This window comes from Staurois parvus, unplaced genomic scaffold (assembly GCF_062004578.1).
Source record: "Staurois parvus isolate SC_StPar_1 unplaced genomic scaffold, SC_StPar_1.0 ptg001296l, whole genome shotgun sequence".
Taxonomy (NCBI): Eukaryota; Metazoa; Chordata; class Amphibia; order Anura; family Ranidae; genus Staurois; species Staurois parvus.
The window spans coordinates 108,130-131,391 of record NW_028319092.1 but is presented as its reverse complement, the minus strand read 5'-3'; the positions used below and the strand labels follow the sequence as shown (position 1 = coordinate 131,391).

General features: G+C 40.6%; 1 protein-coding gene across 1 annotated transcript in view; it reads left to right on the top strand.

Moving 5' to 3' along the window:
- The window catches only part of GET3 (guided entry of tail-anchored proteins factor 3, ATPase), a 30,081-nt gene that overhangs the window by 958 nt on the left and 5,861 nt on the right, over positions 1–23,262 (top strand). The window contains exons 2-5 of the mRNA XM_089660953.1: positions 7,265–7,412; positions 8,161–8,309; positions 18,430–18,580; positions 19,402–19,509. Of these exons, the coding sequence (XP_089517079.1) occupies positions 7,265–7,412; positions 8,161–8,309; positions 18,430–18,580; positions 19,402–19,509 (556 nt within the window). The remainder of the gene's footprint in view (positions 1–7,264; positions 7,413–8,160; positions 8,310–18,429; positions 18,581–19,401; positions 19,510–23,262) is intronic.

The window sequence follows — 23,262 nt, the reverse complement described above, 5'->3', positions numbered from 1 at the left end:
TGGGGCCCCTGGGCAATAGGGGATCATGGGGCCCCTGTGTCCTTGCCCAAACTCAAAAAAGCCTATGAGAAAGGTACCAGGGGCATCTTATGGGCCCCCTACTGACCCTGGGCCCTCGGGCAGTGCCTGAGTTTCCAAATGGTCAGTCCGCACCTGGGTCCTTCCGATAAGGCGTGGTCAGGGCATGCTGGGAGATTGGGGTCCCTCCGATAAGGTGTGGCCAGGGCATGCTGGGAGATTGGGGTCCCTCCGATAAGGTGTGGTCAGGGCATGCTGGGACTTGTAGTTTTGTGCGGAGTCCATCACCACTGGTAGACCTCCAGGTTACTGCTGAGCACCTACCAGGCATTCACCTGGAAGGGGAACTTCACTCTTTCGATCAGCATAGACCATTTGTAATCCTTCTGATGCCAGCATTAGTGAATACATAGGATATATATCATATTTATTTGTTTTAAACTTTTTTTTTTTTAATTTCTCCAGTTACTTCCTGGTTTCTTGCCTAGGCAAATGATGTCCTACATCCCAGGAGTCTTCTGGAGGGGAGGGGTTTTCTCAGCTAAGAACACCCTCCTGCTAGCATGCCTGAGCTAAGGGCAGAGGGATTCCAGGAAATCAGTGCTACAAAAATCCTCTGCCCTTACTCAAGATGGCTACAGCCAGAAATGCTGGGGGGAGGTATTTTTCAAAGTGATTTCTTAGCAAAATAATGCGCGGAGTCCTGGATGGGGGAGTTTGCTTTGAATATTACCCCTGGTTCACACCTAAGCATTTTGCAGAAACGCAGTACCGTCCATTTAACATAGTTTACTATGGGACACGTTCACATCTCCGCATTTCACCCGATACGTTTTTTGGAAAGGTTCAGGGTCTTTTTTTTTTTTTTTTTTTTTTTTTTTACAGCAAAAAGTTGCATTTTTTTGTACTACAGACTTCAATGGAAACGCTGCAGAAAAGCATATAGTACATTTATTATGCAACTGTGATGTGTTTTGCGTTTTAAATCTGCCTAGCAACAAGAAAAAAAAAAAGAAAAATGCATGTGCCAAAACGCAAACTGCATAGGTGTGAACCGAGCTTTAAAAATGAATTCTATAGCATATGCTTTGTGGTGTTCAGATGCGGTGTAGATGCCATTTAAAGCGGCAGTAAAGTCTTCTGATGTTTCCTCTTTTTAGGGACCCCCAGGTGGGTTATGACTTATTGTGCTAGTATGGACAGCATATTAGCACATTATGACAGACTTACCTGTCAAACTGAGCCCTCCAGCGATGTGCTGCGAACGAATCTACGGGTCCTGAGCGCTTCCGTCTTCGCCTGGTCTTCCTCCCAGGTTCCGTGCCATTGGCCGCTTGAATGGCTGGGCTGTGATGATGTCACTAGAGTCGCATTGCAGCGGCACAGATTGAGGCCATAAATGCTCACTGAGCTGCGCATGCGCGGCTCAGTGTACATGATGGCAGGAGGAAACATTTATAACAGAAGAAACTGATAGGGTCTCTTCTGTCATAAAAGTAAAGTTTACTACTACTTTAAAGAGATTCTGTCCCCATATTCATTCGCAGTGACAGGTTCCTTGAAGACCCACCCACCAATACTCCCCTCCCCTGTGCATGTGTCTGTCCAGGACTTCCAGGTAGAGAGGGTCATGAGACTGTCTCCCCGCCTCCAGGATGTGAGTCTGCACTTGAGTGGCCAATGACTGCCATGCATGGGAGGGGAGAAGGTAATCAAAGTCATATTAGATCCCTTTTTTTTTTTTTTTTTTTTTATAAAGCTTGACACACACACACACCTCTACCTCGCTTTCTGGAGGGGGGGGGGCTCCTTGGCTTGCAGGTTCCTATAAAGCTTTCCTTCCATGTGTGCTCCCAGGGGAGGACTAAAGAGGCCAAGGTGTGGATGCTACCTGCGTAGACAGCAACAGAAGACAAGCCTCTGCTCCTTCTCAAAGTGAAGTGTGAAAAAGTATATGCCCCCTTTCTGATAGATAGATAGATAGATATAATTTTCACACTTAAATGATTCAGATCATGAAACAAATTTAAATATTACACAAAGATAACCAAAGTAAACACAAAATGCAGTTTTGAAATGATGATTTAATTGATACAGAGAACAGCTATTCAAACCTGCCTGGCCCTATGTGAAAAAGTTATCTCCAACCCCCCCCCCCCAATCCCATGCTAAATCATGACTAAACTGTTGTTAACCAATTTTTTGAAAAGCTGAGTTATATTTTACTTGCCACACCCAGTCCTGATTACTGCCAGACCTGTAGAATCAAGAAATCGCCTAAAGTGATACTTAATCTAAAAAGCATTTTTACGTTAATACATTGCTTGCATTAGGTTAAAAAATGTTTTCAGTTTCCCTATATGAAGGGGAAGAGCAGGGAGAAGAGATCAGCACTGCTGTATCTCTTCTCCCTCTCTTCCTCCTCACACAGGGACTTGAACAGAAGCAGGAGCCAATGACTAATCCAATGCGCTGAAGAGGAAGTGGGCGGGGGCTGCGTCCTGCTGCGCTCCATAGACACACAGGTCGGGATCAAGCATGCAGCATGCGTCCCGTAGTAAACAGCGTGCTATGGGGGCATACAAAGAAGAGGAGGAGCCAGCGGGGGATCTGAGAAGAGGAGGATAGTGGCGGCTCTGTGTAATACCATTGCACAGAGCAGATGAGCATTAGATGCTTGTTATTTTAATTTAAAAAGAAAAAAAAAAAGTGCCTGTAGTAACACTTTAATATCGGACACTTTTACCCCCTTCCTACCCAGGTCAATTTTCAGCTTTCAGCGGTGTCGCATTTTGAATGACAATTACGTAGTCCTGCAACGCTGTACCCAAACTAAATTTTTATAATTTTTTTTTTCACACAAATAGAGCTTTCTTTTGGTGGTATTTAGTCACCACTTTTTTTTTTTTTATTCTTTTGATAAATAAATGAAAAAAGACCAAAAAGTTTGAAAAGAAATGCGTTTTCATCTTTTCTGTTATAAAATGTTGCAACTAAATAATTGTTCTTCCTAAATTTAGGCCAAGATGTATTCTGCTACTTTTTTTTGCTGAAATGAACTCCTATCAGTGTTTATTATTTAGTCTGTAGGAAAGGAGAAGAGTTTGCAAACTATGGGATATATCTGAAAATCGATCAGTCCTGATGTACTGATGGCCTGTCTCATTTCTTGAGGCAAAAAATTTCAGGACAGTACAAATACAAGTACTTCATATAGTGCACTATAGCATGATAGTAGGAAAAAAAACTTTTTTCTTTTAATTACATTTTTTAAACTTTTTATTTTTTACATACTCACTATGGCCAGAGCAATATAATATCATAGTAACATTGTACTTCTAGGGAAGTGATCAGAATTTTTTTTTTTTTTATGATTGCTTATAGCAGTGAATTTTACTGCTATAAGCAAGCATTTTACTGAATGAAATCAATTAAGTCAGTTTGTTCAGTTGTAATTAGCTGTGATTGGCCACAGCTAGTCACATGGTACAGATGGGCTGTGATTTGCCCTGTCTATACCGTGTGACCAATCACAGAGATCAACACGATTGTAACAATGAATGACAGGAATCAAAGTGATCACATGGTACTGGCAGCAGGCCGGTACACTGATCAGTCATCGGCCGTGTCCAGTGGACACAGCCGGTGGCAGTTTGCGCTCTCAGCACAGCTCGTTCCAGGAGGACGTCCTATGATGTCCACCTGGAACGACAAAAGTCCCGCCTGACCTAATGCAATTTGATGGCCGGGCAGGACTTTTGTTATTCCAGGTGGACATCATATGACGTCCTCCTGGAACTATCAGCGCTGAGTGGTTAAATAGCAGCTGTCTGACAAAGTGAGGCGCATTAAAATATCTAAAAAAAAAAAGCAACACATCATGCCGCCATCTAAAGAAATTCAAGAACAGTTGAGAAACAAGTAATTGACATGTATCAGTCTGGAAAGGGTTACAAAGCCATTTGTAAGGTTTTGAGACTCCAGCGAACCACAGTAAGAGTCATTATCCACAAATGAGAAAACGTGGAAGAGTGGTGAACCTTCCTAGGAGTGGCCGGCCTACCAAAATTACTACAAGAGCACAACGATGACTCATCCAGGAGGTCATAAAAGAACCCAGAACAACATCTAAAGACCTGCAGGCCTCACTTGCCTCCGTTGAGGTCAGTGTTCATGATTCAACAATAAGAAAGAGACTGGGCAAAAATGCCTTCCATAGGAGAGTTCTAAGGCAAAATCCACTGCTGACCAAAAAAGAACAAGGCTTGTCATTTGCTGAAAAACATCTTGATTATTTCCGAGACTTTTGGGCAAATATTCTATGGACTAATGAGACGAAAGTTGAACTTTTTGGAAAGTGTGTGTCCTGTTACAGCTGGTGTAAAACTAACACAGCATTTCATAAAATGTACATCATACCAACAATCAAATATAGTGGTGGTAGTGTGATGGTGTGGGGCTGCTTTGCAGATTCAGAGCCATGAATTCTGCACCCTGCCAGAAAATCTAGAAGGAGAATATCTGGCGATCAGTTCGTGGCCTCAAGTTTAAGCTCACTTGGGTTATGCAGGGCAATGATCCGAAACAGACCATTAAGTCCACCTCTGAATGGCTCAAAAAAACAAAATTAAGGTTTTCGAGTGGCCGAGTCAAAGTCTGGACTTAAATCTGATTGAGATGCTGTGGCATGACCCTAACCAGTTGCCGCTTGGACTATAGCCAGATGGTGGCCGGTCGAACAGCTCGTCCCTCTGGGTGGATGCCATATGGTGTTCCTTCAGGAACGCGCATGCCTGCAGGGTTGCGCTGCGGCACAATCTGTCACTGGCCATGTACCTCAGACACGGCCGATGACAGATCTGTGTACCGACCCCGTTGCCAGTACCATGTGACCTGCTGTGACCAATCACAGCAGGTCACATGACAGTTGTATGCAATAGATGGCTTCCTTTCATGCCATCCATTGTATAAAAGTGTGTCTAGCTTTGAATGGTCACAGCGATCACATGCACAAGCTGGGCCAATCACAGTCCAGCCATATGATTAGCCATGGCCAAATCACAGCTAAGCACAAAAAAACCCTGAATGAATCGATGTCATTCAGGTAAATGCTTTCTTATAACAAAGTAATTCTTTGCTATAAGCAAATTGTGTAAAAAAAATAAAAAAATAAATATATATATATACACTGATCACTTTCCCAAAGTAGTACAATGTTACTATGGTAACATTATACTGCTTTGGTCATAGTGAAATATGAAAAAAAAAAGAAAAAAAGGAATAATAATAAAAAATTATGATTTATTTTTTTTCGCACTGTCACCAGTGTCCCTGATCAACGCCATGCCAGTTATATGATGACGCTGTACTGCACTGCTGACAGTATGTAAAAAAAGAAAAATTGTGAAAATAATTTTTTTTCATTTTCCGAAAAAATTCTGACAAAAAAATTACAACTTTAAAAAAACTCGCCATGCCTCTTATGAAGTACGTCGGACTGTTTACTTTGCAAAAAGTGGTCATTTGGGGGATATCTGTACTGTTCTGACATTTTGGGGATATCTGTACTGTTCTGACATTTGGGGGATATCTGTACTGTCCTGACATTTGGGGGATATCTGTACTGTTCTGACATTTGGGGGGATATCTGTACTGTCCTGACATTTGGGGGATATCTGTACTGTTCTGACATTCTTGGACCTCAAGAAATTAGATTGGCTGTCAGTACTTCAGGATTGATCAATTTTCAGATCTATACCATAGTTTGTGAACTCTATAACTTTCCTACAAACTAAATAATACATCCTAATTTGGGTTATTTTCACCAAAGACATGTAGTAGAATACATCTCGGCCTAAATTTATGAAGAACAATTATTTATTTGCAAACTTTTATAACAGAAACAAAGAAAAACATGTGTTTTTTTTTTCTTCAAAATTTTCGTTATTTTTTTGTACAGTGTTGTATGACCGCGCAATTGTCATTCAAAGTGTGAGAGCGCTGAAACCTCTAAAAATTGGCCTGGGCAAGAAGGGGGTAAATTGCCCGGTATGGAAGTGGTTAAACAGGCCATTCAAACTTGAAAACCTTCCAATGTGGCTGAATTAAAACAATTCTGCAAAGAAAAGCCAAAACGTCTCCCCAGCGATATGAAAGACCCATTGTCAGTTATCGCAATCGCTAGATTGCAGTTATGGCCGCCAAGGGTGACATAACCAGTTATTAGGTTTAGGGGCAATTACTTTTTCACAAAGGACCAGGCAGGTTTGGATAGCTCTTTCCCTTAATGAAATCTAAAACTGCATTTTGAATTTATTCGGGTTATCTTTGTGTAATGTTAAAATTTGATCTGAATCTTTTAAGTGTGATAAATATTTAAATAATATATATCAGAAAGAGGGCATGTGTCCTTGCATGCGTGCCCCTGCATCCCGCTGTGTCCTTGCATGCGTGCCCCCTGTATCCCGCTGTGTCCGTGCATGGGTGCCCTTTTTGTGTACTTTTAAACAGCTTTCCTGCAAACATCCACTGAAACTTTGAAAAAAAATTGCACATTTATTCCTATAAAAATACCACTCATTCATATAAAGTGGCCAATGTGAGGATGCTGCATGCTTCAGGCTACCGCTATGACACAGGGACAGTGGGCACGCATGCAAGAGCACACAGGAATACTGGGGCACACATCCAAGAGCACACAGGGATACTGGGGCACACATGCAAGGGCCCCCAGGGATACTGGGGCACACATGCAAGAGCACACAGGGATACTGGGGCACACATCCAAGAGCACACAGGGATACTGGGGCACACATACTAGGGCCCCCAGGGATACAGGGGCACACATGCAAGAGCACACAGGGATACTGGGGCACACATGCAAGAGCACACAGGGATACTGGGGCACACATGCAAGAGCACACAGGGATACTGGGGCACACATGCAAGAGCACACAGGGATACTGGGGTACAGATGCAAAGGCCCCCAGGGATTTAAAAAATCCGATTTAAATCAAAAACATACGATATAAATAAAAAAAATTGTTTTTTTTTTAATTTTTAAAAAAAAAATCATTGATTTTTATCCACCCTGGTTGACACACATGCAGGGACACTAAGGCACATGTTCTTGCCGGCACTTGGAATGATGGGATATTTTAGCCTTGAGGATTGTAATCGTATGACATGGGTGCACACTGATAAACTGGTGGGAAAGTAACCAATATCCTTTGTCTGTGCCCCACAGCTGTAGCCTGGCCGTGCAGTTGTCTCGGATTCGGGAGAGCGTGCTGATCATTTCCACAGACCCTGCCCATAACATCTCCGACGCCTTTGACCAGAAGTTCTCCAAGGTCCCCACGAAAGTGCGCGGCTATGATAATCTCTTTGCTATGGTGAGCAGCCTCTCTTCTCTAATGTGACAACAGTATAGCACATGCTCACATTTTCCATCTTTCCCACAAGTACAAAATAAAGATGCATTAACAGCCAAAAACAAATCTACTCATAAACTTGTTGTAGCTTATTTTTGGGAACATTGGTTGACTGCAGGCTTTTGCTGAGACTGTGGTTTGTGTTTGGCCACAAACATCGGTGCTTGGTCTATGGAGGAGGACATGGTTGGACTGGAGACAGAGCTGGCCAGTCAGTGGCTTTGCCAGAGGTTCAATAATGACCTAAAAAAGTGAAAGCACTACTTTTATGAAAGGAAATGACATGGTTTATAATAGTATTACATATCAATCAGTTAGGGTTTATATTTACTGAAAAATCAGACAACATAAGTATTCCAGTGCTACGGACCTTGCCTGAATCTTATGAGGCCCATCCCTGTTCTGTCAGTCTCTTGTACAGGGTGAAGGGTACCCTTCCACCCTGAAGTAACAGAAGGCTGGACGGTATGTTCTTTATGAATACTTCCTTGCAATCATTGCTATAAATGATGAATCGGTAGTGTCAGATTAATGACATTAGATTAACCAGATTAGAAGCAGAAGATGATATCAACGATTCTTTCTCTTTATAAAAATTGAAAAAAATCTTCTTTTATCTGGTTTTTGTTATTTTGGTTAAAATAATTCTGTTCTATTTTCTGCTTGGGAAGAACATTTGTGTAACTGTCATCGTGTTCCCTCAATGCAGGAGATTGATCCCAGCCTGGGAGTGGCTGAGCTGCCAGACGAGATATTTGAGGAGGACAACATGCTCAGCATGGGCAAGAAGATGATGCAGGAAGCCATGAGCGCCTTTCCTGGAATAGACGAGGCTATGAGTTATGCGGAAGTGATGAGGTGAGCAAAAATAAAAAATGTAAACCTACTGTTGTTGTCAGCTGACATATACATACATATATACTAAACCTGTTTGTAAAGGTCGCCACATGTTAGTAACAACCCATGCAATCCATACATACAAAGAAACCAAAACAAATCAGTTCACAAATTAAGTTATGTGTAATAAAATGGAATGACACAGGGAAAAAGTATTGAACACATGAAGAAAGGGAGGTGCAAAAAGGCATGGAAAGCCAAGACACCAGCTGAAATCTGTCAGTAATTAGAAAGCAATTGTGCCTCTTGTCAGTGCAAATTAATATCAGCTGGTTTATTACCAAGGTGTCGCACAAGAAACCTCTCGTGATAGGCAAAAGCAAAGAGCTCTCTCAAGACCTTTGCTACATACTGATGGCATTGGTTTCAGTAGGATTGTAAACTGCTGAGTGTTCCATTGAGCACTGTTGGGGCCATAATCCGGAAGTGGAAAGAACATCATTTTACCATGAACTGGCCATGACTAGGTGCTCTTTGCAAGATTTCTGACACAGGAGTGAAAATAATTATCAGAAGAGTTGTCCAAGAGCTTCAGAAAGACCTGGACTTAGAAAGTACAAGTAATGCACTCGACCACCATGGCCTGTATGCATGCTCACCACACAAGACTCCATCACGCAAGACTCCATTGCTGAAGAAAAATCACGTTGAAGCTTGTTTAAAGTTTGCTGCACAACATTTAGACAAGCGTGAAAAACTGGGAGAATATACTCTGGTCAGATGAGACCAAAATTGAACTCTTTGAATGCCATAATACACACCATGTTTGGAGGTCAAATGGCACTGCACATCACCCCAAAAACACCATACCAACAGTGAAGCATGGAGTTGAGAACATCATGGTGTGGGGCTGTTTTTTAGCATATGGTACTGGCAAACTTCATTTCATTGAAGGAAGGATGAATGGAAAAAAATCTGCTGCCATCTACCAGGATGATGAAGATGAAACGAGGGTGGACATTTCAGAAAGACAATGATCCCAAACACAAAAGAAACTCTCAATTGGTTTCAAAGAAGGAAAATAAAGCTGCTAGAATGGCCCAGCCAAATCACCTGACTTGAATCCAATAGAAAATCTATGGAAGGAACTAAAGATCAGAGTTCACAGAAGAGGCGCACGGAACCTTCAAGATTTGAAGACTGTGTGGGAGAATGGGCCAAAATCACACCTGAGCAATGCATGCCCCTAGTTTCTCCATACTGGAGGCGTCTTGAAGCTGTCATCACCATCAAAGGATTATGTACGAAGTATTAAAAAAATTTCCGTTGGCGTGTTCAATGCTTTTTTCCTGTCATTCCATTTTGTTACACATAACTTAATTTCTGAACTTATTTTTTTTGGTTTCTTTGTATGCTTGGATTGCATGGGTTGTTACCGACATGTGGTGAAAATGTCATGTCAATAGCACCTTTTAGAAATGTATCAAGAAAAATGACGTGTTCAATACTTATTTACCCGCTGTGTGTGTATTATTTGTATAATAATTAAGAAAAAAAAATATATATATAACTAATTTTGTTTAGGCAGAGGCCCTAGAGAATAAAATGGTGGGTGTTGCATATTTTATATCGTTCAATATATTCACAGCAGTTTTTTTTAAATGCACATTTTTTTGTGGGAAAAAAAAATACTTTAATGAGTTTTAATGCTCAATAACACAATATAATACCCAATTGTTTGGTAAAATATAAAAGATGATGTTACGCAGAATAAATGGACACCAAACATGCCATGCTATAAAATTGCATACGCCTGTGGAGTGGCGCCAAACTACGGGATCTATAAAATCTCCTTGGGTGACTCTTTAAAAGCCTTTACAGGTTATCAGTTTAGAGTTACACAGGAGGTCTGCCCCTAAAATGTATTGTTCTTGCTCGGACGTTCGCAGCAACAACCTCACCTCTCAATCGCCGTTTAAACATATGCGTGTGTGACTGATGTATGCGTTCACATTTGCGCGTAGGCACGGGGGAATGGGGGTACTTTAAACCCCAGATCTCTCAGCTGCCTTCTAAAGCATCTGATCAAAGCAAGATTGGCTTGATCCGATGTTTTCATATCATATACAACAAACCGAAAAGCGGAAGTGCCGAAATCCTCATCGCTTTTGGTTTCTGATGTCACACACTGGGAGGAATAACATCAGTTCCCCTCACTGTCTCCCAGGAAACAGATGCAGCCAGTCGCATTGTTACCGGGTTTCTGATGGGACGCTGCCTGTAAAATTAATACAGTGTGTCTATAGCCTCTAGGATTACTTTTAGATTGACGGGAATTAAGGGCCTGTGGACTTCCTGTGGATGGGAAGAGGTTTATCCCGTCACCCAAAGTACATTTATAAACAAACATCCCTGGTATACAATGGGTTAAAACAAGCTCACTGGGGAAGGTCTTCTTGTTTCAAGATTCTGCTTACTCTTACCCTCACAAAGGATATGTAGATGAAAATTAGACGAAATAGATAAAATGGGTGGTAAAAAATTTAGTTAATTTTATGACATAAAACGTAAAAGGATTAAATACTCCAGCAAAAAGGCATAAGAGCTTAAGGGAAATATACCAACGATCTATCGAAGTGGTGTTCATACAGGAGACGCATATATCTCAGGATTCAAACATTAAGCTATACTCTAAATATCTTATCTTCCCACCTGGTACTACGCAGACTCCCCAATAAGACAAACAAAGGGAGTGGCGATAGGTTTTGGAAAAAAATATAAAATTTACTCTGGACGAAAAGCTGGTAGATCCAGCAGGCCGCTATTTATTTCTAAGAGGGAATTTGCAGGGAAGAGAGTGTACATTAGTAAATACATACTGCCGAATACAAGTCCGACACTATACTTGGAAGGAATTTTGGCAAAACTTACAGACTTTAAAAGGGGTAGTGTGATTTTGGCAGGTGATCTAAATTTTTGCATGGACTCGGGGATGGATGTTTACTCGTGCACCAGCAGAGAAGGAGATAGGAGTCTAAAGAATATTTAAAAAAAAAAAAAAAAAGCTACATCAATGTCAGCTGATGGATGCTTGGAGGGTTGATCATCCAAAGGAAAGGGACTATACCTTCTTCTCTATGGTGCACAGGATGTATTCAAGACTGGATTATATGTTGATTGAACATAGACTCTTGGAGTGTTTGGTGAAAACTAATATATGTAATGGCTATACTGGACCATGCTCCTATCACAATGAGACTATGGTTTGGAGGGGAACAGAGTAAAACAAACGTGGAGATTAAACGAGACTATCTTACAAAATCCGGAAGCGGAAATAAGAGTAAAACAGGAAATAGAAACTTCCGCAGACCCATTTATCTTAAAATATTGATCTATCACCACGGTATGGGAAGCACATAAAGTCTATATTAGGGGAATACTTAGAGCAATAGGGGCGGAGATAAAGAAAGAACGGTGAAAAAGACTTCGGGTATTGACGGAAGAACTATATCCGTTAGAACAATTACATAAAGAGAAGTTAAGTTTAGAGCTAAAACAAGAGATAAGGTCAAAAAGGGAAGGTTTAAAGGATTATATGGAATAAGAAACCAGTAGAATTTTTAATGGGGTTTCGGTTATCGGTTATAAGGAAAGTTTATCGGTGAGGGAATAAACCAGGAAAATATTTATTCAGGAAGTTGAAGGAAAAGAAAAAGGAAAGCACTTTATAGATAAAAGCTGAAAAAGGAGAGATGGTATATTCAACCACCAATATCGCCAACACATTCCAGAGATTTTATAGTAGGTTGTATGGGTCAAAAAGTAAACCTCAGAAGAGAGAAAGAAGAAGAGGTTGATTTATTTGGACAAGGCCGGTATGCCTATATTGGATGAAGCCAGAGTACTAGCTTTAGATAGCCCAATATCAATGGAAGAAGTTAACTTCGCATTAAAGGGCACAGCTACAGGGAAGAGCCCAAGACACGATGGATTTACAGTTGGATATTATAAGAAATATAGAACAATTAGCCCCTACACTGTGTATTTATATGAATGCACTGGGAGAGGAGATCAAGCTGAGGGAGGAGTCGCTACAGGCATATATTACAGTTATACACAAGACCGGGAAAGATTGGTCTCAGCGTAACAGCTACAGACCTATATCTTTGTTGAATGCTGATACAAAGTTGTACGCAAAGGTATTAACTACAAGGTTGAAAGAGCTGATGTCCGACTGGATGCACAGACCAAGTGGGATTCATCCCAGGTAGAGCGGGAAAAGATCATGGCTTAAGAGCATTACTTGTTCTCCAAAAAAAATGAAAGATGAGAGGTTCCGGGAATCATTCTCTCAGTTGACACTAAAAAGGCCTTTGATAGAGTAGACTGGAGTTTTATGATCGATACACTGAGAACATTAGGAATCGGGACTAGAATGATGCAGTAGATAAAAGAGCTATATAGGAGTCCCTCAGCTGCAGTAAAAGTAAACTGCCTACTATCCACATTTTTTAGGATGTACACTGGAACAAGACCGGGATGTCCCCTATCCCTGTTGCTATTTCTGATCTCCTTGGAACCGTTCTTAGCAACTGTTAGAAATAGCGTAGATGTCAAGGGAATGCGGATGGGGGATACAGAACATAAAGTTGCTGCTTACGCAGACGATATGCTGTTTTATATAGCAAACCCCAGATTAACATTACCAAAACTGAAAGAATATGGAGAGCTATCTAACCTTAAAATCATCCCCTCGAAAAGCGAGATCTTAAATATAAATATTGCAAAGGCTGAGAAGCAAATCTTACAAAAAGAATTTCCCTTTAAATGGAGAGAAAAAGAACTAAAGTATTTTGGAATAAAATTAACATATTCTACAAGAAACGTATACCAGGCAAATTATATCCCACTAATAAATGAGATAAAGGAGAAAATAAGGAAAGCTTCTATGGGAAAGCAGTGCTGGATAGGTCGGATAAATATAATTAAGTAGATAATAGTACCAAAAGTTTTACCTTAAAAAAATGATACTCCGGTATGTGTGTGTTAACAGGAAACCAAGAGTTAACCCTTTGAGGACCGTAAGATTTTGGAACGCCAAAAGAATCAATTTTTTTGTTTTTAAAGTTGGTACACTTCAGTTGCTGTAACTAAGCCATTTCATGAAATAATTGGCAAAAAGCTAGATCCATTTGTTGTTTGTTGATAAGAACTAAAATTTTGACTCAAACCAAAAAAAAAAAAAAAGTTTTAAGTTCTTAATCAGATGATACACGCAATTAAAAACATGGGACAAATGCGTCCCTTGGTCCTCAAAGGGTTAAATACAAACTTTTATGCAGTAATAAAAAAAGGGGGGATTAAATATGCTAGATTTCAAGAGATTATAATTCGATGTTATTATCACGAATTGTAGAGTGGATACATAATGCACAGGGGAGAAGCTGGGTAAAAATGGAGAGTTCACTTAGTAAGGCACCTTTTTAGATAAGTATATTTTGGATACCACAGGAATTTCGTACGTGGGATGAGGATACAGGTACTTTTGACACTGAATTTATTTAAGATTTGGGATGAATTACACAAGCAGAAGGAGTAGAAGTTTCATTTACTGTCAATCCCGTTGGCGGGAATAAAATTTTTCCCACCCAGGAATGATAATATCTCAGGGAAATGGATTATTGATAGAAATGCACATTTAAAAGATATTGTGGATAAATGGGTGGTATGTTCTTTATATGATTTGAGGAATAAGAAGGAAATCTTTTCTACACTAGAGGAGTGGTGGTATGGTCAAATAAGACATTTTGTTTCAAAGCTCCCTCAACCACTGAAGACCGAGGAAGAAATGTATCCTTTAGAACAACTGCTGAGTACAAATAGAACACCAAAACAAACTACCTCTCGGATTTATAGAATCCTTCCTGAAATAGAGGGATCGATACCCCAAAAATTCCTGGAAAAGTGGGAAACGGAGCTTGGAACAAGATTGCATGAGCAACAAAAAAAGTAAAATATTTAATTTAACACATGGAGCGGTGGAGATGAATTATAAATGTCTTGTTAGATGGTATACTACTCCTAATGTGATGTATAAACTAAGGACAGAGATCTCATCCCAGTGTTGGAGAGGATGTGGGAGTAGAGGTACAATGGCACATATCTGGTGGGACTGCCCCAAAATACAGGAGTTTTGGAGGGAGATGGTGATAGATAGAGAGATAGATAGATAGATACAGTTGCAAGAAAAAGTATGTGAACCCCTTTGGATTACGTGGAGTTTTGCATGAATTGGGCATAAAATGTGCTCTGAACGTCATCTAAGTCACAACAATAGAAGAACACAGTCTGCTGAACATAATACTACACAAACATTAGATGTTGCCATGGTTTAATTGCACATAACATGTAAACATTCACAGTGCAGAGAGGAAAAAGTATGTGAACCTTTTGGACTTAAAAACTGGTTGACCCTCCTTCGGCAGCAATAACCTCAACCAAACGTTTCCTGTAGTTGCAGATCAGACCTGCACAACGATCTGGAGTAATTTTGGACCACTCCTCTTCGCAAAACTGTTTCAGTGTAGCAATATTCTTGGGATGTCTGGTGTGAATCGCTCTCTTTAGGTCATGCCACAGCATTTCAATCGGGTTGAGGTCAGGACTCTGACTGGGCCACTCCAGAAGGCGTATTCTGTGCTGTTGCAGCCATTGTTTTGTTGAATTACTTGTATGCTTTGGGTCATTGTCCTGTTGCATCACCCATCCTCTGCAGAGCTTCAGTTGGTGGACAGATGGTCGTACATTTTCCTGCAAAATGTCTTGATAAACTCTGGAATTCATTTTCCCATCAATGACAACAATCCATCCAGGCCCTGAGGCAGCAAAGCAGCCCCAAACCATGATGCTCCCTCCGCCATGTTTCACAGTGGGGATGAGGTTTGATGTTGGTGTGCTGTGCCTTTTTTTCTCCACACATAGTGTTGTGTGTTCTTCCCAAACAACTCAATCTTGGTGTCATCTGTCCACAGTATATTCTGCCAGTAGTGCTGTGGAACATCCAGGTGCTCTTTTGCAAACTTCAAACGTGCTGCAATATTCTTTTTGGACAGCAATGGCTTCCTCCGTGGTGTCCTCCCATGTACTCCATTCTTGTTTAATGTTTTCCTTATTATAGATGTGTCAACAAAAATGTTAGCATGTGCCAGAGATTTCTGTAGGTCTTTAGCTGACACTCTGGGATTCTTCTTTACCTCATGCAGCATTCTGTGCTGTGCTCTTGCAGTCATTTTTACAGGACGACCATGCCTAGGGAGAGTAGCAACAGTGCTAAACTTTCTCCATTTGTAGACAGTCTGTCTTACCGTGGACACATGAACATCAAGGCTTTTGGAGATACTTTTGTAACCCTTTCCAGCTTCATGCAAGTCAACAATTCTTGATCGTAGGTCTTCTGAGAGCTCTTTTCTGCGAGGCATGGTCCACATCAGACAGTGCTTCTTGAAACCAGTAAACCCAAAACAGGTGTGTGTTTTTTAAGGGCAGGACAGCTGTCAGCAACACATCCAATATCATCACACTGATTGGAGTCAAGGTTGGCTCACTCCTGGCTCCAATTAGCTCTGGGAGAAGTCATTAAGCTAGGGCTTCACATACTTTTTCCTCCCTGCACTGTGAATGTTTACATGTTATGTGCAATTAAACCATGGCAACATCTAATGTTTGTGTAGTATTATGTTCAGCAGACTGTGTTCTTCTATTGTTGTGACTTAGATGACATTCAGAGCACATTTTATGCCCAATTCATGCTAAACTCCATGTAATCACAAGGGGTTCACATACTTTTTCTTGCAACTGTAGATATATATATATATATATATATATATATATATATATATATATATATATATATATATATATATATATATATATACACACACAGTGGGGCAAAAAAGTATTTAGTCAGCCACCAATTGTGCAAGTTCTCCCACTTAAAAAGATGAGAGACAAAATGAGAAAAAAAATCCAGACAATCACATTGTCTGATTTGGAAAGAATTTATTTGCAAATTATGGTGGAAAATAAGTATTTGGTCACCTACAAACAAGCTGGATTTCTGGCTCTCACAGACCTGTACCTTCTTCTTTAAGAGGCTCCTCTGTCCTGCACTCATTACCTGTGTCAATGGCACCTGTTTGAACTTGTTATCAGTATAAAAGACACCTGTCCACAACCTCAAACAGTCACACTCCAAATTCCACTATGGTGAAGACCAAAGAGCTGTCGAAGGACACCAGAAACAAAATTGTAGACCTGCACCAGGCTGGGAAGACTGAATCTGCAATAGGCAAGCAGCTTGGTGTGAACAAATCAACTGTGGGAGCAATAATTAGAAAATGGAAGACATACAAGACCACTGATAATCTCCCTCGATCTGGGGCTCCACGCAAGATCTCACCCCGTGGGGTCAAAATGATCACAAGAACGGTGAGCAAAAATCCCAGGACCACACGGGGGGACCTAGTGAATGACCTGCAGAGAGCTGGGACCAACGTAACAAAGGCTACCATCAATAACACACTACGCCGCCAGGGACTCAGATCCTGCAGTGCCAGACGTGTTCCCCCTGCTTAAGCCAGTACATGTCCGGGCCCGTCTGAAGTTTGCTAGAGAGCATTTGGATGATCCAGAAGAGGATTGGGAGAATGTCATATGGTCAGATGAAACCAAAATAGAACTGTTTGGTAGAAACACAACTTGTTATGTTTGGAGGAGAGAGAATGCTGAGTTGCATCCAAAGAACACCATACCTACTGTGAAGCATGGGGGTGGCAACATCATGCTTTGGGGCTTTTTCTCAGCAAAGTGATCAGGACGACTGATCCATGTACAGGACAGAATGAATGGAGATTTTGAGTGCAAACCTCTTTCCATCAGCAAGGGCATTGACGATGACATGTGGCTGGGTCTACCAACATGACAATGATCCCAAACATACCGCCCGGTCAACGAAGGAGTGGCTTCGTAAGAAGCATTTCAAGGTCCTGGAGTGGCCTAGCCGGTCTCCACATCTCAACCCCATAGAAAACATTTGGAGGGAGTTGAAAGTCCGTGTTGCCCAGCGACAGCCCCAAAACATCACTGCTCTAGAGGAGATCTGCATGGAGGAATGGGCCAACATACCAGCAACAGTGTGTGCCAACCTTGTGAAGACTTACAGGAAACGTCTGACCTCTGTCATTGCCAACAAAGGATATATAACAAAGTATTGAGATGAACTTTTCATATTGACCAAATACTTATTTTCCACCATAATTTGCAAATAAATTCTTTCCAAATCAGCCAATGTGATTGTCTGGATTTTTTTCTCCTTTTGTCTCTCATAGTTGAGGTCTACCTATGATGCCAATTACAGGCCTCTCTCATCTTTTTAAGTGGGAGAACTTGCACAATTGGTGGCTGACTAAATACTTTTTTGCCCCACTGTATGTATGTGTGTGTGTGTGTGTGTGTGTGTATGTATGTATGTATGTATATGTATGTATGTGTATATATGTGTGTGTGTGTGTATATGTGTGTATATATATATATATATATATATATATATATGTATGTGTGTGTGTGTGTGTGTGTGTGTGTGTGTGTGTGTATATATATATATATATATATATATATATATATATATATATATATATATATATATATATATATATATATATATATATATATTAAGCGATCCAGAGGAATACTGTACAGATGGATCCGTGGGTTTGCCTGTTTCATAAATCAAAAAAAGCTGCTCTAAAACAATAATAATAAGAAAAAAAGTACCCCCTTTTCCACACTGTACACAGCTCAAATTCACAGCTACTTGGGAGTAGTGCATGGAGGAAATGAGGTTAAATCGTGAATTGGACACAAGTTGTGGCTCAATGTACTGTCTAGACTTGAGAACTTGGGGTGCTCTAGAGGGAAACAGGCTTGAATATAAAAACCTGAATCAAGAATGCAGCAAGTAAAGACGGAGCATTTTTTTTTTTTGCAGCCAGCTCTGTAGTAGGCATGCTGTGCCCTCATTAATTTGTTTTTGCTGTCCCTTAGGTGGGTTTATGACATGCTGTTTTTCTTCTGTCCCTCTCAGGCTGGTAAAAGGAATGAATTTCTCAGTAGTGGTCTTTGACACGGCTCCTACAGGGCACACGCTGCGACTCCTCAACTTTCCAACCATTGTGGAGCGAGGTCTGGGGAGGTTGATGCAGATTAAGAACCAGATCAGCCCCTTCATATCCCAGGTGAGACCTCCTCTCCATTCACTTGGCTATAATAAATAAATGTTTAAATTAAAGTGGTATCAAAAACTCTGTTCATTTTTTTAATTTTAACAACGGGCCCCTCAGAGGTTTATGCCGTACTGCATATTTCCACATCATGGAAGACTTGCCTGTTAAACCAGCTCTCCAGCGGCACTGTCACTGCTGCAGCTGGTCCCGGGCACTTCCATCTTTGCCTGGTCTTTCTTCCAGGTTCATTCCCACCAGCCGCTTGAATGACTGGGCTGTGATGACGTTACTCCCCCATATGCACACGGGATTCACTCAGTACAGAGTGGGTGCCGTAAATGTGCCACATGCGCAGCTCAGATAACATTACAGCTGATAGGCCAGGAGAGGCATTTATGACAGAAGGGACCACTAGGGTCACCTCTGTTATGAAATCCCTGCCTGTCAGTAGATTTTTTTTTATTTCAGTACTGCTTTAAATTCCAGTACTGTAATCCCGTACAAAAAATGAGCATATGCTTACCCTCGTCACCAGATCTGACTGACAGTTACATTAAGACACAGCATGGTAAGCCATTCTTGCATTGTGAGCGCTGAGAATTTTTACTTTCCCTGGTTCAGAACTGCGCGGCTGTCACATGTTAAGGAATGGTAGTGGCCATGAAAACTGTTTTTTGCCATTTTTATTTCAAGATTTTTTGTTAATAATGAAAACTGATATTAAGAAATTGGCTTTGAAGTTTTTAAAACAAAATGAAATTGACTTGGGACCATTAGAGTTTCACTTTAATAACAACATTCCACTCTTTTTACCTACTCTTTCCATGCTTCAGATGTGCAACATGCTGGGACTTGGGGACATGAACGCCGACCAGCTTGCTTCCAAGTTAGAAGAGACTCTCCCTGTCATCCGATCGGTCAGCGAACAGTTCAAAGACCCGGTGAGATCTGTAACAGTGGCTGCTATGATTGAGGTCATGGTTAAAGAGTTGTTAGTTATGTTCAGCAAAATTGTACAGCAATGTTTTAAAGCTACTTTGCCACTTGAGGATTTTGAACATAAGAAATACACCCTAAAGAAAACTTCAGCAAAGTTTTGTGATGATCTTTAACCTCCCTGGTGGTCTGATTATGTCAATATTTTTGAATGTCAAAGCGGTACATTGTTTTGCATGGAAATTTCAGTGTCTGATGAAGAATTTCATCACGAATCACTATCGCTCAATTCTGTAAGTGATACTAATTTACTATCGCTGTTCTCTAGCCGGTCTAAAACCGCTTTTGACCTAAAGGGATGCTATATGGATGCCATGGACGTTTCTCAGTTTCCAGGCAGAAAGAACGGTAAAAGTGCAGGCAGGGCGCAGGACAAAGCACTCGGGACAAAATGTATGTGAAATAGTTTGATACAGGAATGTTATACTATGTCATTGTAGTGTATTTATTGAATGTCACTTTTGACATTTTCAAATTTCCCGCCGTTCCGTCCCCTGTACGTCCCGACGCTCGCAGGGGACGGAACCCAGATGACAAATGCCGGCATCCGCCGGATTACATTGCCGGGGACACTGCAGGAGGGACATCGCGGGAGCACAGGCAGGGCACAGGACAAAACACTCGGGACAAAACTGAGATGAAATGGTTTAATACAATAATGTAATCCTAACAGATTACAATGTATTGTGTGTATGTCATGTTTTGTTTATTTTCTTTTTAATTTCCTTCTGGTTCTGCCCCCTGCGTCGCGGCGCTCACAGGGAAGGGAACACGGAAGAAAGATGCCGGCATCGGCTGGAGGACACAGTGGGAGGACATCGGGGGATCGTAGGGACAAGCTAAGTTACACTACGGTGCAATCCCAAGTGTGGCTTGGGGTTACCGCTTTTGGTACTGAAAATTATCCCCGAGCCACACTTGGGATTACTGCTAGGGAGGTTAATGTCCACCTCCTTTTTGCCTGGTGCAGCTCTCTCTGCTGCTATTACTGGCTGTCAAAATGACAGCCAGTAATTGCTATTTATTATACATCAGAACAGGCTGTCAAGATGTAACGGTTTCTATGCAGAATGACACTTGCAGATAGTCCCTGTATTTTTTTTCTTTTCAATATTTTTATTAGATTTTCAGTATTTTTAACTGTTTAAGTACAAAGTACAGTTTCAACTGCATAAACCCAAGTAACAGTCAATAACTATCGTGCAAATGGCACGTGGTGAGAATTGATAATGTTCAAATCAACTTATCAGAAAGTAGAAATAAAGCATGCCTTGATGGATAGTTGGCCAGTATTATTATTATACAGGATTTATATATTGCCAACAGTTTGCTCAGCCCTTTACAATATAAAGGGAGATAATACAGCAACAATACAATTCAATGCAAGAGGGTCAGTACACAGAAAAAGAAGTCTGCCAATAGCACAACCACCAACACAAGTCAAAGAGTATAGCATTTTAGAAAAACTAACATCTTCCGAGCTAAGGGACGTACAAGACGTCACATAGGTTGCAGGGCAACCCTGCGGGAAAGCCTCACAGCCTCGGAATCAAGTATTAGGGGCGGACAGATGGAGACAGGCTAAACGGGAAGGGACCAGATACCATCGAGTCACCGTTTTTAAAGGTCAATTCCATAGTGAGGATATTAATGGTGCATGTGGCCAATGTCAGAATGTCCGCCGCAGTCGCGCCATAAGTCGCTGATCGCCGCCATAAGTCCCTGATCGCCGCCATTATTAGTATAAAAAAAACCCTAAAAATCCCAGTATCTTTCCCGCCATTTGTAAACGCTATAACTTTCACGTAAACCAATTAATTTACATGTATTGGGTTTTTTTTTAGCAAAGACGTGTCGCAGAATGCATTTTGGCAGAAATTTATGACTAAATTTGATTTTTAAATTTTTTTTTTTACTGGACATGTTTTATAGCAAAAAGTCCAAAATATCGTTTTTTTTCCTCAAAATTGTCAGCCTTTTTTTTTAAAGCGCAAAAAATAAAAACCGCACAGGCGATCAAATACCAACGAAAGAAAGCTCAATTTGTGGTAAAAAAATGGATGTAAATTTCATTTATGTACCATATTGCATGACCACGCAATTGTTCGTTAAACTAGCGCAGCGCTGTATAGCAGAAAAATGGTGTAAATTGCAGTATCTATACCATAGTTTGTAGACGCTATAGCATTCACACAAAGCAATCAATATACACTTATTGGGATTTTTTTTACCAAAAACATGTAGCAGAATACATTTTGGCCTAAATTTATAACCAACTTTGAGTTTACTATATTTTTTTTATAGCTGAAAGTAAAAAATATTGTTTTTCTTCAAAATTTTTGGCATTTTTTTGTTTATAGCATGAAAAATAAAAAGTGCACAGGTGATCAAAGACCACTGAAAGAAAGCTCTATTTGTGTGAAAAAAAGGACGTAAATTTCATTTGGGTGCAGCATTGCATGACCGCGCAATTATCAGTTGAATTAGTGCAGCACCCAGTAGCAAAAAGAGGCCTGGTCATTAAGGGGGGTAAATCCTCTGGAGGTCAAGTGGTTAAGCTACCAAAATTAGTGTGTGCCATAAATTGCCTCCAGCATTGTTCCTGTTGCTTTCATGCTGGAGGCTACCATTTTGCTGAAGCCCAAAGTCCTGAGCAGCAGTAAATCTTTAGGCTGTCAGAAGATCGGCCTCTAAAAACTCAGCACAGTGCCTAAAAAATAGAGCAACTGAGCATGTGCAGAGCAGGGTGACAGTGTATTACGTGATTTTAATCAGTATTTTATGTTTTGCATAGATATACCAGCAAAAGGGGCCAGTCTGACGTGATCTAGGACGTAACTTTCTAAATAAAGTTCCTCTTTAAGCTGTGTACACACGGATCGAAACTCGGCTGGTTTAGCAGAGACTGGATGAATTTTGATCTGTGTTTGGCCCTCCCTGTTTGACAGAAGTCAATCAATAAATCGACTTTTGCTGAATGGGACCTTAATGCAATCCGCCCCTGCAGGATTGATTCATGTATTCTTGCAGTGGATAGGGGAATCCCCTTTTTCTTTTTTTTTTTTTCTTCTTAACCTCCTCGGCGGTATGATTCTTTCTGATTTTTTTGTGCTGAAAGCGGTACCATTTTTTTGCATGGAAATATGTAGTTTTTTATTGTAGGCTGTAATTTTTAGGAATAACTCACTGAAATCTGTCCGAACAAGAGTCTAGTAAACATCCCGGGTAGGATAAAATTTGAAACACGAAATCGTAAATTATAATTTAATAAATAATCATAAAAAATAATAATAAATTCAATAATATAATCAAACCAAAAACACTGAAATTTGAAATACAGAGGCAAGTTCGCACATCGCTGAGCAAAGTCGCAAAATCGTTTTCAGTGTCTGATGACGAATTTCCCCCACGAATCATTATCATTCAATTCTGCAAGTGGTTTTGATTTACTATCGCTGTTCTAAAACCGCTTTTGACCTAAAGGAACGCTTTTTGGATGCCATGGACTTTTGTAAGTTTCCAAGCAGAAAGAACATTCAAAATGCAGGCAGGGCACAGGACAAAGCAGTAGGGACAAAATATATGTGAAATGCATTGAAACAGCAATGACAGCAAAAATGAAATTGTTTAAAAATTTCAAATTTCCCGCCATCCGGCGCCCGTACATCCCGACGTCACAGGGACCGGAACACAGAAGC